The sequence below is a fragment of the Puma concolor genome, chromosome B4 (genome assembly GCF_028749965.1).
Source record: "Puma concolor isolate L17-30 chromosome B4, mPumCon1.1.hap2, whole genome shotgun sequence".
NCBI classification, from domain to species: Eukaryota; Metazoa; Chordata; class Mammalia; order Carnivora; family Felidae; genus Puma; species Puma concolor.
This window is the reverse complement of record NC_141673.1, coordinates 100,374,269-100,393,891: the sequence shown is the minus strand read 5'-3', so window position 1 is coordinate 100,393,891 and position 19,623 is coordinate 100,374,269. Positions and strand designations below refer to the sequence as shown.

At 43.8% G+C, this 19,623-nt stretch overlaps 1 protein-coding gene across 1 annotated transcript; it reads right to left on the bottom strand.

Moving 5' to 3' along the window:
• Positions 1 to 14,048: 14,048 nt before the first annotated feature.
• On the bottom strand, positions 14,049 to 19,056 carry NANOG (Nanog homeobox). Its single transcript, XM_086711849.1, has 4 exons — positions 18,757 to 19,056; positions 16,209 to 16,474; positions 14,880 to 14,966; positions 14,049 to 14,634 (listed from the first exon to the last, which is right to left on the bottom strand). Exons 1-4 carry the CDS (start codon positions 18,899 to 18,901, stop codon positions 14,203 to 14,205), a joined length of 930 nt encoding a protein of 309 aa, XP_086567975.1. The 5' UTR covers positions 18,902 to 19,056; the 3' UTR covers positions 14,049 to 14,202.
• Between the last annotated feature and the right edge of the window lie 567 nt (positions 19,057 to 19,623).

The window sequence follows — 19,623 nt, the reverse complement described above, 5'->3', positions numbered from 1 at the left end:
TCCTAGCCTATTTGCAGATTCGTGAGGGATAAGAAAAATTTGTTATTTGAAGCTACTGTATTCGGGGGCTGTATGAGCAAAAGGTAACTGATAAAATACAACTACCTGATGCCCCAATAATTCCATCCTTAGTCATATACCTAAAAGAAATTTTGCACTATATTTAGGCAAGGATAGATGCAGAGGGACAGTTAGAAGCCACTGTAATTATCCTGGTAAGAGGTGACTATGGCTTGGGACCAGTGGAGCTGGAGGAATTGGCAAACAGGTATGTGGCTTTAATGAGAGTCTAGAAGTCTGGAAACCTAAAAGGAAAAGAATAAAAGAAGACATGTCACGGGGCGCCTGGGTGGCTCAGTCGGTTAAGCGTCCGACTTCAGCTCAGGTCACGACCTCGCGGTCCGTGAGTTCGAGCCCCGCGTCGGGCTCTGGGCTGATGGCTCAGAGCCTGGAGCCTGCTTCCGATTCTGTGTCTCCCTCTCTCTCTGCCCCTCCCCCGTTCATGCTCTGTCTCTCTCTGTGTCAAAAATAAATAAACTTAAAACAAATTAAAAAAAAAAAGAAGAAGAAGAAGACATGCCAGGCAAACTTTAATTAAAAGAGTTAATTTAGGGCACCAGGGTGGCTCAGTCGGTTAAGCAGCTGACTTCAGCTCAGGTCATGATCTCAAGGTTCCTGAGTTCAAGCCCCGCATCAGGTGAGCTCAAGCCCTGCTTCTCTCTCTCTCTCTCTCTCTCTCTCTCTCTCTCTGTCTGCCCCATTGTGGGATTCTCTCTTTCTTTCCACACCCTCGCTCACTTGTGCCCTCTATCTCTCAATAAAAAACAACAACAACAACAACAACAAAGAAAACAAAAACTGTCAACCCAGACATTAACAAAATAATAATAATAAGAGGGAGTTATTTAGGGGACCTTGCTGGCTCAGTCAGTAGAGCATGTGACTCTTGATCTAGGGGTTGTTTAGTTTGAGCTCCACATTGGGTGTAGTGATTACTTTAAAATAAAATGTTTAGGAGCGCCTGGGTTAACTGGCTCAGTCAGTTAAGTGTCCAACTTTAGCTCAGGTCATGATCTCACAGCTCAGGTTCATAGGTTTGAGCCCTGCATTGGGCTCTGTGCTGATGGCTCAGAGCCTGGAGCCTGCTTGAGAATCTGTGTCTCCCTCTCTCTCTGCACCTCCCCTCACACTCTCTCAAAAATAGGTAAACATTTAAAAAAAAATTTTTTGGGGGCACCTGGGTGGCGCAGTCGGTTAAGCGTCCGACTTCAGCCAGGTCACGATCTCACGGTCCGTGAGTTCGAGCCCCGCGTCAGGCTCTGGGCTGATGGCTCAGAGCCTGGAGCCTGTTTCCGATTCTGTGTCTCCCTCTCTCTCTGCCCCTCCCCCGCTTGCGCTCTCTTTCTGCCTCTCAAAAAATAAAATAAAACGTTAAAAAAAAAATTCTTTAGGAAAAATAAACAGTGGAAATTAGTGAAATAGAAAGCAGACAGGCTAGAGAAAAACATTAACATTTAAAAATTAGTTCTTTGAAGATTAATGTAATTGATAAATCAGTAACAAAGGGAGACTAAGAAACAAAGGGAGAAAATACAATTTACCATCAGAAAATTTTTGTTCAATATTTATTTATTTATTTATTTATTTATTTAATCTGTACACCCAACATGTGCTCGAACTCACGACCTGGGTATCAAAAGTTGCATCTTTGGGGCTCCTGGTGGCTCAGTCAGTTAAGCGTCCGGCTTCAGCTCAGGTCATGATGTCACGGTCCGTGAGTTCGAGCCCCACATCAGGCTGTGTGCTGACAGCTCATAGCCTGGAGCCTGCTTTGGATTCTGTCTGTCTCTCTCTCTCTCTCTCTCTCTGCCCCTCCCCTGTTCATGCTCTGTCTCTCTCTGTCTCAAAAATAAACATTAAAAAAAAATTTTTTTTTTAAAGTTGCATCTTCTACTGACTGAGTCAGTCAGACACCCCTTATTTGCTTTTAATGGCTGTAAAAATACTCCAGTATATGGATTTATCAGGACATATTTAAGCGAAGTCCTATTGATGGACATTTAGACTTTCTTTTTTTTTTTTTTTTGGCTACTCCCAACACTGATGCGATGAGTTTCTTTATGTAGTTGGCTGAATAATGACTTAGCATACATTCGCAGGAGTGATAGAAAGCTATTCACATTTTGTATTTCTATGCCCATAACTGACATTATTTATTGCCTATAGTCCATGAGCTAAAAAAAAAAAATTCTGTTAGATGAATGTCTCATTCAATCTTCACAGGAACCTTTTGAAATAGCTTTAAGCATGACTTACAAGAAAACTGAAACACAAAAGATTGCAGAGTAACTTGCTCAAGGTCACAAATGGTAGGGCCGGGATTTTAATTGGAGTGTAGTTTAATTGGAGAGAACCTGGTTTGGGTCTTTTTATCTGACTGCATTTCAGAAGGGCCATACCAAATATCAAATCACTCTCCCTTCAATCTGTAATGTTTTTTTTAAACTTCTTAATTTTTTTTTTAATTTTTTTTTTTAATGTTTTATTTATTTTTGACAGAGAGAGAGAGACAGAGCATGAGCGGGGGAGGGTCAGAGAGAGAGGGAGACACAGAATCCGAAGCAGGCTCCAGCCTCTGAGCCATCAGCACAGAGCCCGACGTGGGGCTCGAACTCACAGACTGAGAGATCATGACCTGAGCCGAAGTCGGACGCTCAACCGACTGAGCCACCCAGGCGCCCCTAAACTTCTTAATTTTTATATTAAGTAGTCTACAACCGACAGGGAGAGGGAGAGAGAGTATCCCAAGCAGGCTCTGCATTGTCAGCGCGGAGCCTGATTCAGGGCTCGAACTCATGAACCGTGAGATCATGACCTGAGCCGAAACCAAGAGTTGGACGCTTACTAACTGAACTGCCCAGGTGCACCACAATATCTTCTTTAAATGAATATTCAAGGGGGGCGCCTGGGTGGCGCAGTCAGTTAAGCGTCCGACTTCAGCCAGGTCACGATCTCGCGGTCCGTGAGTTCGAGCCCCGCGTCGGGCTCTGGGCTGATGGCTCAGAGCCTGGAGCCTGCTTCTGATTCTGTGTCTCCCTCTCTCTGCCCCTCCCCCGTTCATGCTCTGTCTCTCTCTGTCCCAAAAATAAATAAACATTGAAAAAAAAAATTTTTTTTTAAATGAATATTCAAGGGAGTATTAAAAAAACTCTTACACAGTTGGTGCTCAATATTAGTAGCTAATATGGAAACCTGTCGGGTGGTTTGGAATATAAAATAATAAGGTAGACTTGACTAGTAACTATTTGGATATGGTAGATGAAGGAAAGTAAATATCCTAGGATAATGCCAGGATCTGGCTATGATAATACGATGGATTATCTTGCCATGAACCTGCACAGAAAATCCTGAAAGAGGAGTGTGGGAAGAAGGTAATGGGTTTGATTTTGGATGTGCTAGATTTGCAATGCCAGTGAAATGTCCATAAGAAGTACGGTTACCATTCACTGAGTGCCTACCTGGGGGGTTTTGCCTACGTTAGCGCCAATCCTCACCACAAAGTAAGAAAAGTATTACTCACGCTTATTCTTTTTTTTTTTTTTAATTTTTTTTTTAATGTTTATTTATTTTTGAGACAGAGAGAGAGACAGAGCATGAGCAGGGGAGGGGCAGAGAGAGAGGGAGACACAGAATCCGAAGCAGGCTCCGGGCTCTGGGCTGTCAGTACAGAGCCTGACGCGGGGCTCGAACCCACGAACTGTGAGATCATGACCTGGGCCGAAGTCGGACGCTTAACCGACTGAGCCACCCAGGCGCCCCTTACTCACGCTTATTCTACAGATGAGGAAACTGAGTGGCAGAATCAGGTTAGTGTAAATGGAGATACCAAGTAGGCAGACATGTCTGAGATCTGGGCACTGCAGACTCTTAAACTGAAGATCCAGACTTGAGAACAATTAGCCTAGAGGTGTAGGGGTGCCAGTGACAAAGAAGGGTAAAGCATGAAGACTGGTAATAGGACAGGTCTGAGGGCGGACTCCCGTGGAATACTTCCATTAGCAGAGGAGAAGCCCTACAAGGTCTACAAGGTAACGGTGGGAAAGGCATTTACGAGAATAAGGGTTATTAGCAGAGATAAATTTTATTTTTATTGCCTTATCTGTATGGCAAGGCAAACATCTAATTAACAGACATCTGTTCTTACTGCCCTATGAGTTGCATTCCTTCCCTTCAAAGTCCCCTATCCCAGTCTCCCTAGCTCAGTTAGACATATATACCTCATTTTGCCTGCCTTTGGAATTTCCATGCCTGTGTGGATTTCCCGTATGTATGCTATTAAATTTGGTTTTCTCTTGTTAATCTGTCTCATGTCAATTTGACTCTTTTCAAAAGGACTCTGGAAGGGGACAGAATTCTTGCTCCCGGACACCAGCATTCTGAAATGGAAACAAATGTGTATAGGAGTATAGCTGAGGTTATGGGTTTTAGACTCAGCTCTACTTAGATGTGTGTCCATAGGGAAGTTATGATTCATGTTCCAACCCTCATCATCTGTAATGGGACAATAATACCTCATCTTGTTTTATGAAAATTAAATAAGAGATGCATTTAAAGTAGTTATCACAATACTGGGCACATAGTTGCTATAAATGTTAGAGTCAGGTAAGGTAATATCCAAGGTCAAAGCATTTAACCGTCTGTCTTATCTCCAAGAAGACAGGCATAACCTCCAACACCTAGCAAAATACCTGATACCTAGGAAGTATTAACCAATATTCCTTGACTGAGCTAATGAAGGGTGAATTTTGTGATGTCTTTTACATTTTAGTTTGACTTATGACAATGGGTCATTGAGAACAGAAAATGAATTGCAGTGAATTGAAGAGGTATGGGGGGGGGCAGTTTCTCAGTGGAGACAGGGGTTGTAGTCAACTCAGACGGAAGAGAAGGCCCTACACCATTGGCTGGGTTCTGTAAACTTCTAGAACTTCTGTTTCTTTTACATATAAATGGTAGTTAAATTCAGAGTGTGGCTTAAGGATCACGTGAAATCAAATTTATAAATCTATTCCCATGTAAAAGAAATGCTGCCTACATGTACTCATACATAGTTATTTTCCTCCAAGTTGAAACTGGCTTTATTTTCCACTATTCTTTTGGAAAATGCAAGGGGCATGAGGAAAGACAAAGTAAAAAGCCGTTGGTGGAGTTAAGAATAATAATCATGTTTCTCTCATCCTGATGGGGATTGTAGTGCAGAGTCTCAACAGATAAAAAGAACCCTTTTTTATATGAATAAGAATTGATCAGAGAACCAGTGGAAATTAACATAATTGTGCCGAATGGGTCAAAGGGCAGCACCAGAGGAACCTTTAAAGCCTACACAGTTTGGGGAATGTTAAGTATGATCCTAGGATTTAAGTGGCTGAGGAAGGATTTAGACTTAAGAAATGAGGCCTGGAAAAAAAAGAAATGAGATCTGGGATCGAGGGGAGGCTAAGAATCAGGGGCGATCTATGGTTGCAAAAACGACAGGAACTGCGTGGCTTATACAGTTTAATGTGCACTTACTATATTGTCTGAGAATGTTCGCTTCCACTATGGAACACAACTGAAATTTTTGTAACACATACGGCACATTAATTACAGAGAAATTAGCAGCCAGTAGGACATATTAGATTTAGGTGGGCAGAGTATATGTGCACAGAGCCCCGAAAGGAATGGAAGGAGCCAGAGAAGCCTTATTATTTAGCACCTCTTATTTAGCAAGCGGGGCAGGGGCAGAGAGAGAGGGAGAATCTCAAGCAGGCTCTGCACTGTCAGCATAGAACCCCAAATGGGGCTCCAACTCCTGAAACCGAGATATCCTGACGCGAGTCAAAATAGAGTCAGACGCTCAACCAACTGAGCCACTCAGGCAGCCCGACAGCATCTGTTAAGTCTTCACTTAAATTGGCCATCCATCCTTGACCCCATTCCAGCCCCACATGTATAATGCTCAGGTAGTGAAAATAAATTCCACAGCGGTTCATCAAGCTAAGGAGAGCTGCTCTTGCGGCCAGGAATACTTGCCAGGGTGTCTGCAAATAGAGCATGCCTGTGTGACTGTGTCCAGGGACATTCCTTCTGCAGGACCCCGGCCCTTCGATCTCAGGTTCTGCTCCTCAGTCTTTGCAGTCACATCAGGCACCAGAGACATATTTGAACATCGCTACCCTTTCTATCCTCCTTGCGCCCTGTCCCTACGTATGTGAGCGTGACCCATCTCATTCCCCGTACTTTGTGGCGTGAGAGTGTGATTAGATCGATTTCATAGGATTCTAGCACCTTTATATCTTGAATATATATATTTAAATATATGTGTATGTTTAATGGATGTATTTAAATGTATATGTATATTTAATGTTCATTTATTTTGAGAGACAGGGAGAGCCGAAGTATGGGAGGGGCATAGAGAGAGAGAGAAAGACAATCCGCACTGTGAGCCCGGAGCCCCAGGCGGGGCTCGAACTCGCGAACCATGAGATCATGACCTGCGCTGAAATCAAGACTCCAACGTTCAGCCGGCTGAGCCGCCCACGGGCCTCTGATTCTAGCGTCTTAACCTGATCTTTCCTGATAGCTTGCTTGGTAGTATACCTGGAGGTAATGCTACCATTGGCGAAGTAATTTCTTAGCTTAACCTTTTCAAGTTCTCAAGAAACGCTTTCTTCTAGGACCACAGTTTTACATCAACCACCCACAACCCGGGAATCCTTCAAGGAAAAACTTGCCAGCAGCTGCTGCTTCTTTTAAATCAGGTCTCGCTTCAACCTCACGCAGAGGAACCTATTCAAATGCCTACATTTCAGCATCCTCACTCGAACTAACTTCCTGTGCCAGAAGCTTTTGTCTGCCCCAATTGGCTTCTTTATTTAACAAATTCTCTTTATCTCCCGCTTGAGGCAAAGCTCACGCGGCCCCCAGGAGGCATGCAATATTTACTAAAGTTCCTCCCCCACTTGCCTGCCCCTGTCTGGCAGTTATCTGCTCTTTCCTTTAGGTTTGCAGTCGTGGCCTGTTTTTTTCCCTGTAGACACCCAGTTTTCTGAATAGTAGGATTATTCAGAACAGAATTAAACTTGTCCTTTACCCGGAGAACCGGGTGCTTGAAATTCAGTAAGCGAGGCTCCTAATCCTACCGCACTAAAAGCTTTGAATCTAGGCTGTGAAATTCAGACGACCCAGGCAAACCGACCCGGTGCGCTCCTTCCTTTCAGGTCCAAACCGAAAGGGAAATGGAAGCTGAAAACGAAGAAAAAGTGAATTTTAAAAACTGAAATATGAGAAAGTAACTTAAATATGACACCGGAGGTAACAACCACCTCCTCTCGGAGGATGGAGAGAGCAAGAATTTCACAAGAAAGGGATGTAAAAAGATGGAGGGGTTTGGCAGGTGCACTTACAATTAATTTCCTTTCTGCCTCATCTCTATCATACTAGTTTATATTCCTGGCGATTCTGTGACCAAAAGGGTAAGTGAAAGGTTTTAAAGTTGAGTTTGCACCTCTCCTCATTCTTCTTGGCAACTTTGTCAAGCTTTTATATGGCTTACTTAAGAAGATAGTGAATTTTGCTTTTATTAACTTTATTCTCAAAGAGCAATCTTTTACCTTCTTAGGTATTTTGTGTGTATATATATATATGTATATATATGTTAATAACATAATACATATAATAACATAATATATATTATGTTATATATAATATATATTATGTTATATATAATATATATAATATATAATAGCATATATATGTTAATAGCAACATAATTTATAGTGGTGAATCACCAAAACAGAAGCAATTTTAAATAACTTACAGTGCATCTGTAATGTGTAATATAACAATTGAGTCAGTTCTAAATTTACTGGTATGAAGAAACAATAAATTTACTGGTGTGGAAAGATCTGTATGATATATTCTTTTTTTTTTTTAACATTATTATTATTTTAGAAAGAGAGGGCAAGCAGGGGAGAGGGGCAGAGAGGGAGGGATAGAATCTCCTGGCTCAGCATGGAGCCCCAGTGCTGGATCCCAGACCCCGGGATCATGACCTGAGCCCCAGTTAAGAGTCAGACACTCAACAGCCTGAGCCACCCAGGTAGTCCTCTTTTTTTTTTTTTTTTTTTTAATTAAACCAAGCGTGGCTGGCTCAGTCAGAAGATCAGTCAGTCTCGATCTCTGGGTTGGTAGGTTCAAGCCCCACATTCAGTGTAGACATTACAAAAAAAAAAAAAAAAAAAAAAGGAGAAAGAGAGAGATAATAAATAAAAACATTCATTTTTCTATGTTCATGAGCACAATCCTTTTTATTTAATTTTAATTTCATTTATTTTATTTTATTTTTAAATTTTTTTTAACGTTTATTTATTTTTGAGACAGAGAGAGACAGAGCATGAACGGGGGAGGGTCAGAGAGAGAGGGAGACACAGAATCCGAAACAGGCTCCAGGCTCTAAGCTGTCAGCACAGAGCCCGACGCGGGGCTCGAACTCATGGGCTGCGAAATCATGACCTGAGCCGAAGTCGGTCCCTTAACCGACTGAGCCACCCAGGCGCCCCAAATTTCGTTTATTTTAAAATAAGCTCTATGCCCAACGTTGACTCGGACTCACAATCCTAGAAATCAAGTGTCATAGGCTCTCCTGACGGAACCAGCCAGCTGCTACCGCTCCCCTCCACCCCCGGCCACCCCAGGATATACTTTTAAGTAGAAAAAGCAAGTTGCAGAACAAAATGCTTGCTGGTGTTCCATATTAGGATAGGAAAAATAGGTTATAATTCTATTGTGTGTCACGTGTACACATGGAAATGTCTGGAAAGATAATATCAAAGTTAACAGTGATGTTGGAAGTTAACTTTATGTAATAATCTTCTCTTAATATTGTACAAATAGCTTTTGTTTTTTTAAGGGAATGACAAAGTCACACTGAGATGTAAGAACGAGCCCCCAAACTTAATATTTCCCTGTAGTTCAATGACCTGAACTTCACCCTGATGTTCTTCCCGTCAGAAATGTTGTTAAAGAGAATATTCAAGAAGGAGACCATCTCGACCTTGGCTGATACGTTTCAGGAAAATAGGAAATCTTTTTTAAGAATGCAACTATAGGAGTGGTTGGCTGGCTCAGTTGAAAGAACATGCGACTCGATTTTGGGTCGTTGAGTTTGGAGCCCCACCTTGCGTGTAGAGATTACTTAAATAAATAAATTTTAAATAATGTAATTATCGATTTTTAGGATTCTTCCAAATAGATATATACCTCTAAATTCTGACATGCAAAGGGGTTGAAGATAGAATGCTAAGTGGAGCAAAAAACAAACAAAAAAAACTCTCAGAAGAGAATGTATGGTATGATCCTGTTACAATATATATAAAAATTCACATAAAATCACCCAGGGGGTGCCTGGGTGGCTCAGTTGGCTAAGCATCTGACTTGGGCTCAGGTCCCGATCTCACAGATTGTGAGTTCTAGTCCTGCATCGGGCTCTCTGCTGTCCGTGCAGCGCTGGCTTTGGAGCCTCTCTCTGCCCCTCCCCCCTCTCGTGCACGCATGTGCACACTCTCTCAAAAATGAAAACATTTATAAAAAAGACCATCCAGGGGCGCCTGGGTGGCTCAGTCGTTAAGCGTCCGACTTCAGCTCAGGTCATGATCTCGCCGTCCGTGCGTCCGAGCCCCGCGTTGGGCTCTGCGCTGACGGCTCAGAGCCTGGAGCCTGTTTCAGATTCTGTGTCTCCCTCTTTCTCTGACCCTCCCCTGTTCATGCTCTCTCTCTGTCTCAAAAATAAATAAATGTTAAAAAAAAATTAAAAAAGACCATCCATATGACATATACTAAAATACCTGTAGAAATTAAACTGTGCTTACTAGATTTGATTTATTGTTCATTTCTCTATTGTTTAAATTTGTTCTCCATAGCACGTTTTAGTTTTGCAGTCAAAAAGGTCCAGGCAGCTTCTTTCTGCCTGTAGGCGCCCTGTGCTTTGATGAAAACACCTTTCTGTACTGGGGTGGGGAGGGTGGGGAGAGGCCCAATCTCTTAAAAACAATAAACCCAGACTCTGGTTCCCTGATGATAGTGGGGTTCCCTGAGGTGTTTTGTCTTTACCCTGACAGGTGCCTGTTTGAAGACACAGGAGGTGACTGGCATTTCCAAAATGGCTAATCTCCAAAAGAAAACGCTAAACACCAGAAATTCCTTGTTCCTTCTTTTCTTTCAATCCTTCTTTTCCCCTTCTTTTCACTTCCAGAACCATGTTTTAAATGTAACAGGTGTTCTGCCACTCTAAATCTTTAATTCTTAGCCATTCCCTTGCCTATTCCCAATGTTTTATAGCTGAACTTAGTCCAAAGCAGAAACAAGCAGGATCAAGAGTGTAAAAACATCTGTTACATGACAAGGTTCAGTACTAGAGAGCTAACTGGAGTTTCTGAAGACTTTGCGGGGCCTGGGTGGCTCAGTTGGTTGAGTGTCCGACTTTGGCTCAGGTCATGATCTTGCAGTCTGGGAGTCTGAGCCCTGAGCTCTGTGCTGACAGCTCCAGGGTTTGGAGCCTGCTTTGGATTCTGTCTCCTTCTGTTTCCGCCCCTCCCCCACTTGTGCTGTCTCTCCCCAAAAATAAAATTTTAAAAAATTAAAAAAAAAAAGAAAAAAAGACTATCACTTTATACCAGCTATTTTCCCAAGGTCCTAGGTTCTTCCTCATATGTGTTGACAATTCGTTATGTGCATTTAGTTTTTTTTTTTTTTAATGTTTATTTATTTTTGAGACAGAGAGACAGAGCATGAACAGGGGAGGGTCAGAGAGAGGGAGACACAGAATCCGAAGCAGGCTCCAGGCTCTGAGCTGTCAGCACAGAGCCCGCCGCCGGGCTCGAACTCACGGACCGTGAAATCATGACCTGAGCCGAAGTCGGACGCTTAACCGACCAAGCCACCCAGGCGCCCCTGCATTTAGTTTTAGAGCAAAGGATTTCATAAAAATGTTAGTGACATATTACCTTTTTTTAAGAGTTTATTTATTTATCTATTTTTGAGAAAGAGACAATGGGGGGAGGGGCAGAGAGAGAGAGAGAGAGAGAGGGGGACGGAGTATCCGAAGCAGGCTCCACGCTGACAGCAGAGAGCCCGATGCCGGGCTCAAACTCACCAACTGGGAGATCATGACCTGAGCCAAAGTCCAATCCTTAACGGAGCCACCTAGGTGCCTCCCTTTTTTTTTAAAGTAAGCCCTACACCCAACGTGGTTTGAACTCGGGAACCTGAGTCAAGGGTTATCCGCTCCACTGAGCCAGCCAGGCTCCCTAGTGCCATATGTTAAAACGCTCTAATCTCTTAAAAAAGAATTTTTCCTTCACTCAATACACTTAAATGAAAAGGCCAGGTGGCAGAACAGTGAAATCACATTTGTAAAAAGTCATACTGGGTGGGGGGGGGGGGGGGTCTGGGGGCATCTGGGTGGCTCAGTTTGGCTCAGGTCAGGATCTCAGTTTGTGAGTTCAAGCACCCCATTGGGCTCGCCGCTGTGGGCACAAAACCTGCTTCAGATCCTATCTGCCTCTTTCTGCCACTTCCCCAACTTGTGCTCTCTCAAAAGTAAACATTAAGAAAAAAAAAAAGTCATACTCAAATCTGCTTCAATAACAAAATGAAAATAGGGATTTAGAGATTTCATGTGCTATTTTAATTGTTCAATCAATGCTTTGTTTTCATGATTTACTCAGTTCATAACATAGTGCTTGGCACAAAATTCAACGATCTGACAACTTTTAAAAGAATATTGTGTTGTACCTAGGTATAGGCAGAAATTACCCCTGATGTCATTTGTCAAATGTCTAGAGAATTTGGATGGTCCCACAGCAACATTGGAAAATTGGGGAAACCATGAGGGAAATGACCAGGACAACTGCCTTAGTGGACCATTCTCTGTGTCTGCTTCAGAAAGTAGATGTTGCCATGGAGCAAGAAGGCAGTGGTGATTAAAAGTGCTCTGATTCAGATCAATTCGGGGTGAACTGGGATGGAAAAGGATAGTAAAAAGAAATATTAGTATAGTTCATAGATGCCTGCTTTGCTTCTTCTAAGGGGAAAACATAATTTACCTGGGGAAAAAAGTATTCCCAACTAGCCTCAGAATTTAAATTTTTTTTTTCAACGTTTTTATTTATTTTTGGGACAGAGAGAGACAGAGCATGAACGGGGGAGGGGCAGAGAGAGAGGGAGACACAGAATCGGAAACAGGCTCCAGGCTCTGAGCTTTCAGCACAGAGACTGATGCGGGGCTTGAGCTCACGGACTGCGAGATCAAGACCTGAGCCAAAGTCAGACGTTTAACTGACTGAGCCACCCAGGCGCCCCTAAACATGTTTCTGATCCAGTTTATGTTAACACTAATATATTTGTAGATTTAAGTTTTTATTTTGAGAGAGAGCGAGAGAGCGCACGCACCAGCAGGGGAGGGGCAGAAAGGAGACAGAATCCCAAGCAGAGCACAGTTCGAGGCTCGAACTCATGAACCATGAAATCATGACCTGAGCTGAAATCAAGAGTCGGAGACCTAATCAACTGTACCACCCAGGTGCCCCTATACTTTATTTTTTATTTTATTTAAAAAAATGTTTTAATGTTTATTTTTGAGACAGAGACAGAATGCGAGTGGGTTGGGACAGAGAGGGAGACACAGAATCCGAAGCAGGCTCCAGGCTCTGAGCTGTCAGCACAGAGCCCGACGCGGGGCTCGAACTCACGAGCTGCGAGATCATGACCTGAGCTGAAGTCGGACGCTCAACGACTGAGCCACCTGGGCGCTCCTATACTTTATTTTTTAAAAGATTATCTTAAGAGAGAGAGAAAGGGGAGGGGCAGAAAGAGAGGAGCATCCCAAGCAGGCTCCGCACCGCCAGCAGGAAGCCCAACGCGGGGCCCGAACTCAGAAACCGGAGAGGTCTGGACCTGAGCCAAAACCAAGAGTTGGACGTTCTAAAACATTGGTATTGTGCTTTGTAGTTGGTCTATAAACTTAACAAGTCCCTTTTTAAATAAAAGCTGGCATTAAAATGTCTTAAAAGAAGCTTATTTCCACACAGTGCCTTCTGGCACAGTACAATTGTAGAGAAGAGTGGACACATCCCTGGTGGGAGTTACAGGGTGAGATTCCAATTGGTTGACCTTTTCCCCTCCTTCTCCAGTCTTCTCTTCCTTCCATTATTACCTATTCCCTGGCTGCCCTTTATTTTAGCCTCTTTACAAACCCAAGAGCTCTGTTTATCACTTTTCTGCTTCTGATCTTCCAGATGGGGCACTCTTCTTTAACTCCCAATAACCACAAATTTTATTGTTTCAATACTATTACACACACAAGGAGGAAAAAAGTTCGTTGAGATTTAATTAACCAGTCACCTAGCTTTGTATACTTAGCTACCTTTTCCTTACTCTTTTGTCCCTTTACTTTACTTTTGTCCCTTTCTAAGAGCAGCCTCTTAGCAGAATCTTAAAGAGATTTCATTTCCTTGGTCCTTCCCACAGCAAAAGACTCTAAGAAAGACCCGTGTTTAGCCAAGTTTTTTAGTCACTGAGCTACTGGTGAAATCAGGGTAGAGACAACTAAAAGATAAAGTGGGTATTTATTTGTACTTAAATCTATCATAAACCACCAGCCAGACTGGTCCTATCATCACGACACATTAAAATATAAAAACAGCTTTCTACAAATACTGGAATAACGAGCACGTCGGGAGTTGTAGTTAAACCAGCACAGGGGGCAGAGGAAATCAACGACGCACATTATAACTTAACCCTCCACCGTTAACAATTGAGGTTGTTAAGCCTCACTATCTCAGAAAATACAAATAATCCTCTATCACATCTTTGTATTTTTACTTCCTATTCTTGTGGTTAAATTCTGGAGCCTAAAGATATACAAATTAGTATTGTATCTAGTTATCTAGAGCCAGAAACAGATTGCCGCATGTTGCTCAAAGCAGCCAAAGCTACGGAATCCTCTTTGACGAGACTGCTGCCGTTCCCCCTTGATGGACAGAATAAACATAATGAAAAGCAGAATATCAAGGCAGAGATACAGGACCCTAACAGACAAATCCTAGAAGTAATACAGCCATCGCCCAAATGGAGACGGATTAATACGCTCATGGTCACGCGACTTCAGGCTGTATGTTCAGGGTAGTTTGGGAATAAATCCATTATTTGCTGGGCACTAAAATACTTAGCCGTTTGCTGTATCACACTGTGGCTTTCCCCAGTCGTTTCTAAGATGGACTGCAAATCGCTGACAGAATTTTGCTGTAACTGTATCTGGGGCTGCGGGGATTCCTCTCCACAGTCGTGCAGCTGGCTGTTCCAGGCCTGGCCATTCCAGGCTTGGGGGCACCAGGTCTGACTGTTCCAGGTCTGGTTGCTCCACGACTGGCTGTTCCAGGTCTGGTTGCTCCACGACTGGCTGTTCCAGGTCTGGTTGCTCCACGACTGGCTGTTCCAGGTCTGGTTGCCCCAAATTGGAAGGTTTCCGGAAGTGTTCATCAGGTATCCCTGGTGATAGGAATAGAAGCCTGGGTATTCTGGATTTGCAGAGCTGTTCTGAAAGAGAATGGTAGATCAACTGAAAGGCTAGAAAGAAAATCAGGATGGTCTGCAGCCGGGGTTCTAACGAGTTAGCAAGGACCAAAACGAAAAAGCCATGGAAAAGAAAGCAGAGGCATGCCTGGCTGGCTCAGTCAGTAGAGCATGCTACTCTTGATCTCAGGGTCATGAGTTCAAGCCCCACGCTGGGCATGGAGCCTACTTGAAAAAAAAAAAGAGGAGGAAAATATGTTTCCTGTTACCTGAGTCACAGTGTTGTTATTCTTTGGCCAGTTGTTTTTTTGCCACCTCTTACATTTCATTCTCTGGTTCTGGAACCAGGTCTTAACCTACAAAGAAAAAGGTGACAGGAAAACAGGAAAACATAAAACACCAGTAATGTGGATGTAGTAGGGATCAAAGAATATTGTTAACAATTCCCCTCCCCCCCCCCCGCCCCGCCCGCAACTACAACTATTTAAAGCTCAGAAAACTGAAACTTCTAGAGTCCTTTCTGAAATCTTGACACCATTCTCTATGAATGAATGTCACAGCCCCTCAAGTCAGTTGGCTGCTTTTTAATAAACCGAACCAGTTTGAGAAAAACCACTGCCTATCTATTCTAGAACGTTCACATTAAATGTCTACCTATCTCCCTTTTCATAGTTTACCCACGCCAGTAGTCAGCTAAAGGTACTTTGTCTGCAATAAAGAAGGCTCCCCCATAAGCACACTTCCATTTAACGTGATAATGGTGGCCATTTCAACTCAAGAAATATGAAATATACCACAAGGACAACTATTTGGAAAATATCAAATCTATTTAAGCATCCAAGAAGCTTAAATTTCCAGGTGATTTGTAAAGTATAAGGTAGAAAATGACATTAAGGAGGACCAGAAGTATTTATATACTTAGACTAAGTATGGCACCAGTGACAGAAAACCACACAATATCGGACTGCAAAATATGCAAGAATATGGAAAATGATTAACCTCGCTAGTAGTGAAATGCACACAAACAAGAGATTCCAGTTTTATTTTAATGAGGAGCAGTGTTGGTTAGGGACTCTCCTAACCTGGAAGATGGGAATACATGCATCTCCTTTGATTAAGGAAAAATCGGCCAACATTTTCATGACTTTGGCTTGTGCGACAGGGAAAAGTGGTTAAATAAACCATGGCATATTAACACATTACAACGTTAAAAAAATGGTCACGGGGGGCACCTGGGTGGCTTAGTCGGTTGAGCGGCCGACTTCGGCTCAGGTCATGATCTCACGATTCGTGAGTTCGAGCCCCGCGTCGGGCTCTGTGCTGACAGCTCAGAGCCTGGAGCCTGCTTCGGATTCTGTGTCTCCCTCTCTCTCTGACCCTCCCCCGTTCATGCTCTGTCTCTCTCTGTCTCAAAAATAAATGTTAAAAAAAAATAAAAAAATAAATGGTCACGAAACATTGCAAAGATCCTACTCGCATATGAAAATTATCTGTAGGCGGTACCTAAGCCTACAGATGCACACACAGATGTTAGGAAATGCTCATCTGCAAATTGGGTTTTTTATTTCGCAGTGCAAGAACAAGTAGGCAAACTCTACCTGCTTATAGCTAAGGTTCAGAATGTTGGAAAGTTCTTGCATCTGCTGGAGACTGAGGTATTTCTGTCTCTGAAATCTATCATTGAGTACATATAGCTGGGTCTGAGAGAAGACGGTTCTGATCTTCTGTTTCTTGCCCTGAGCTGGATCGTCCTTCTTCGCGGTGATCTCCTCTGCAGAAGTGGGCAGCACTTTTACTCTGGGGCTGGTGGAAGAATCGGGGCTGTCCTGAACAAGTAGATCCATGCAGGAAGGAAGAGGAGAGACTGTTGGGAATAAAACAACACTTTTCTCTAAAATCTTTCAAATAGCAAATTACATTCGCAAACCTGTGGTTGTCGAAGCATTTTTTGAGAGCCCTCAACCTCAGGTAGTAGGTAAAAACTTAGAGGTGATAATGGTGGTCATTTCAACTCAAGAAATGAGTGACCCCCGAACACTTCGCCGATCTTTATAGGATGCCAATCCAATAACTTACTAGTCGATGCCATCTTACAACCAAGGGACATGGCCAATGGCTTACTAGTTGGGAAGCAGAGTGGGACTCAACTTTTTTTTTTTTAAAGACTTTACTTTTTAATGTTTGTTTATTTTTGACAGAGCAGAGCATGTGCATTTGGGAGAGAAAGAGCGGGGGGGGGGGGGGGGCAGAAAAAGAGGACAAGGATCCCAAGTGGGCTCTGCGGGAGCCCAACACGCGGGGGGGGGGGGGGGGGGGGTGCAATTCAGGAACTGAGCCGAAATGGGACACTTAACCAACTCAGCCACCCAGGTGGCCCAAGATTTTATTTTTAAGTAATCCCTATGGCCAACATGGGGCTCGAACTCACAACCTTGAGATCAAGAGTCACATGCTCCACTGACCGAGCCAGCCAGGTGCTCCTCAAACCTCGTTGACAAAAGCTTTCTACTGCAAATCGATGCTCAAGAGTCCATGCTGTGACTGTTCAGAAAAGTGGGAATGATCACTGGAGTCCCCTCCCCCCACCGCCCCTATCATGTCCCTTCCTAACTTCGTTTTGTAAAGTTAATCATCCCCTACATCATATTTAATACTGTAGGGTCAGTTTCTGGGGACCCTTTAAAATCCACAGTTTAGGGGCGCCTGGGTGGCTCGAGTCGGTTAAGTGTCTGACTTCAGCTCCGGTCCTGATCTCCGGGTTGGTGGGTTCGACAGGCCCGCATTGGGCTCTCTGCGGTCAGCAGAGTCCGCTTTGGACCATTTGTCTCCATCTCTGTCTGCCCCCCCCCCGCCCCGCTCACGTGCGTGATTCCTCCCCTCCAAAAAAAACTAAAAAAATATTATATTGCCTAGATTCAGTAGCCGTTTAAACTCTTTAATGTCTACCCTAGTCATGGAATAAAGAGACAGCCTTTACGAGGCAAAAATTCACAATCTTGTGCTTCTTGTAAGTGGGCGAGACCAAGGACTTCAGTGGGGGCATCTCCTAAAAAAACCGGTCTCTATAAACTTGCACTTGGCTTGCTGAGGACACGCCCACTTGCTCATTCCTGAGCCATTTCTCACAATCCAGCGCTGTATTTTCAATGTTCGGAATTATAAAAGGGCATCGACATGAAGTTTAGGAAAACCGGGGAACATTAAAATCCAACAATCCAATAAAGCAGTTTCTTAGTCCTTCTCCAACAGCTTGGTTTTAGGGGTAATCATGTAAACAATGTTTAAACGATTATTTTTACCATGAATCTTAAAAGTGGTTTTTCTCGGGTAAACATTCGTTTACGTTTTCATTTTTAACAATTACTGCCGAATTGATTCACAAAAAAGCGGTGCGGACTTCACAGCAAACTGATCATCCCCCACCCCTGCGATTACCATGTGGAAGCCAACCTGGGTTTCAAATTTGGGCTCTCGCCCCTGAATGTCAGCAGGTTAAACCTTCTGGGATCTTCTACCATAAAATGGGGTGGACATTTCCTCAGGATATAGGGGACCTGAGCATAGCAGGCTCTCAGAAATTCGGAGCTGCCCCAGTTAACACCCACGGAGCCAAAGAGGCAGGAGAGCCACTGCCGCTGTTGTACGAAGGTAGAACTTTTCAACAAGGCGCGATTCATAATTAGCCACGCCATTTCTGGAACTCCTTGAAAACCCGGCAAATCAAAACGGTGATGCTCATGGCATCCCCTACCCCTAGCTGTGATGTTAGCACTTCTGACTTAATAGTAACATTTACTGTTACTATGTGCTCAGCACCCAGTCTGTTAAGATGTATATATCAACTCATTTTTCACAACACATTTGTGTTTCCACAGGGCCTATGCACCTAATGCCTCAATTATCCAGTGAGCCATTGAAATGCCAGCGTCCTGCGGCCCTTGTCGCTTACCTGACACCTGGGACCTGGGTGAAAGGGCACGCACCCACCAAGTTACAACTGGGACAGGTGTCGAGAGGCTTAATAGAGGACACCTGCTTTCATGAATGGGCTGTAATTGCTCAAGAGCAAAACGAATGACCCTTCCCCTCCTCAGATTTCACTCTCCCTCAAGGTAATCAGCCTTTCAAGGATTAATTTTCTCTTACCGGTCTCCGTGTGGGGGGTCTCAGCAGATGACATTTGCAAGGGTGCGTAATTGTCTTCAGGCCCATCAATCTCAGGCACTGGAGAAGAGTCCCTAGAATCGGGCGCTTCGGGGCAAGGCGGGCATTGGGGCTGAGCTGGATTCATGTTGCCGAGTGGAGGGAAGAGAGAAAAAAAAGAGGGAGATGCAGGCTTACGTGTCTAGGTGGAAGAACTTAAAAGAGAAATCTGAAGATCTCCAGATGTAAGAGTATCAGAAAGACAGGATGCAGTGGCGTCACCACCAAAAGGGCCAAGCACCAACCAACCCAATTTAGCAAAAGGTGAAGATTCTGGAGGCTCTGGATTTATAAGGAAAGCTCGCCCATCCTTAGACCCGCCCCTCCCGACAGCCCCACGCCCACACACACCCTCGAGAATTCTCAGTTAATCCTGTCTGCCAGTCTCACCAAGGCCATTGTCATGCAAAAGGTAGCTGCCGGGTAGTCCAGACTGGGTGGGGAACGGGTAAACTGGGGCCACAGGACCTAGGAGCAAAAGTAAACCCGGCAATTAAATATTTCTGGGTTCACCACGTTTCCGTCTTTTAAAATCAAAGATGCACTTGAGGCACCTCAGACGATTGAATCTTCCACTCGGGCAGTTAATATCTTGATCTAAGGCCCCGTAGGGCCTCAACATCGAGTTGGTTATGGCAGAAGCTCCAACCACATAGCTCTATTTTCCTCCTGAGTCCCCCAAAGGTCACAATAAGACGCACACTGTATGTTGCTAAGGCGTCAGTGGATGTTAAAAATAGTACTTGTTTTCAACTCCCTCCTCTTGTTTTTTAGCTGTCGAGAGACAGGCTTGTCTTTGCCCCAGGACTG

Bases quoted from the DNA above. Each gene is read 5' to 3' on its own strand.
- NANOG (XM_086711849.1), bottom strand. From the start codon at position 18,901: ATGAATCCAGCTCAGCCCCAATGCCCGCCTTGCCCCGAAGCGCCCGAT. The intron at 16,475-18,756 runs GTAAGAGAAAAT...TATTCCCAACAG, and splicing joins GACCCCCCACACGGAGACCG to TCTCTCCTCTTCCTTCCTGC. The intron at 14,967-16,208 runs GTAGAGTTTGCC...TTTTCTTTGTAG, and splicing joins TGAACCTTAGCTATAAGCAG to GTTAAGACCTGGTTCCAGAA.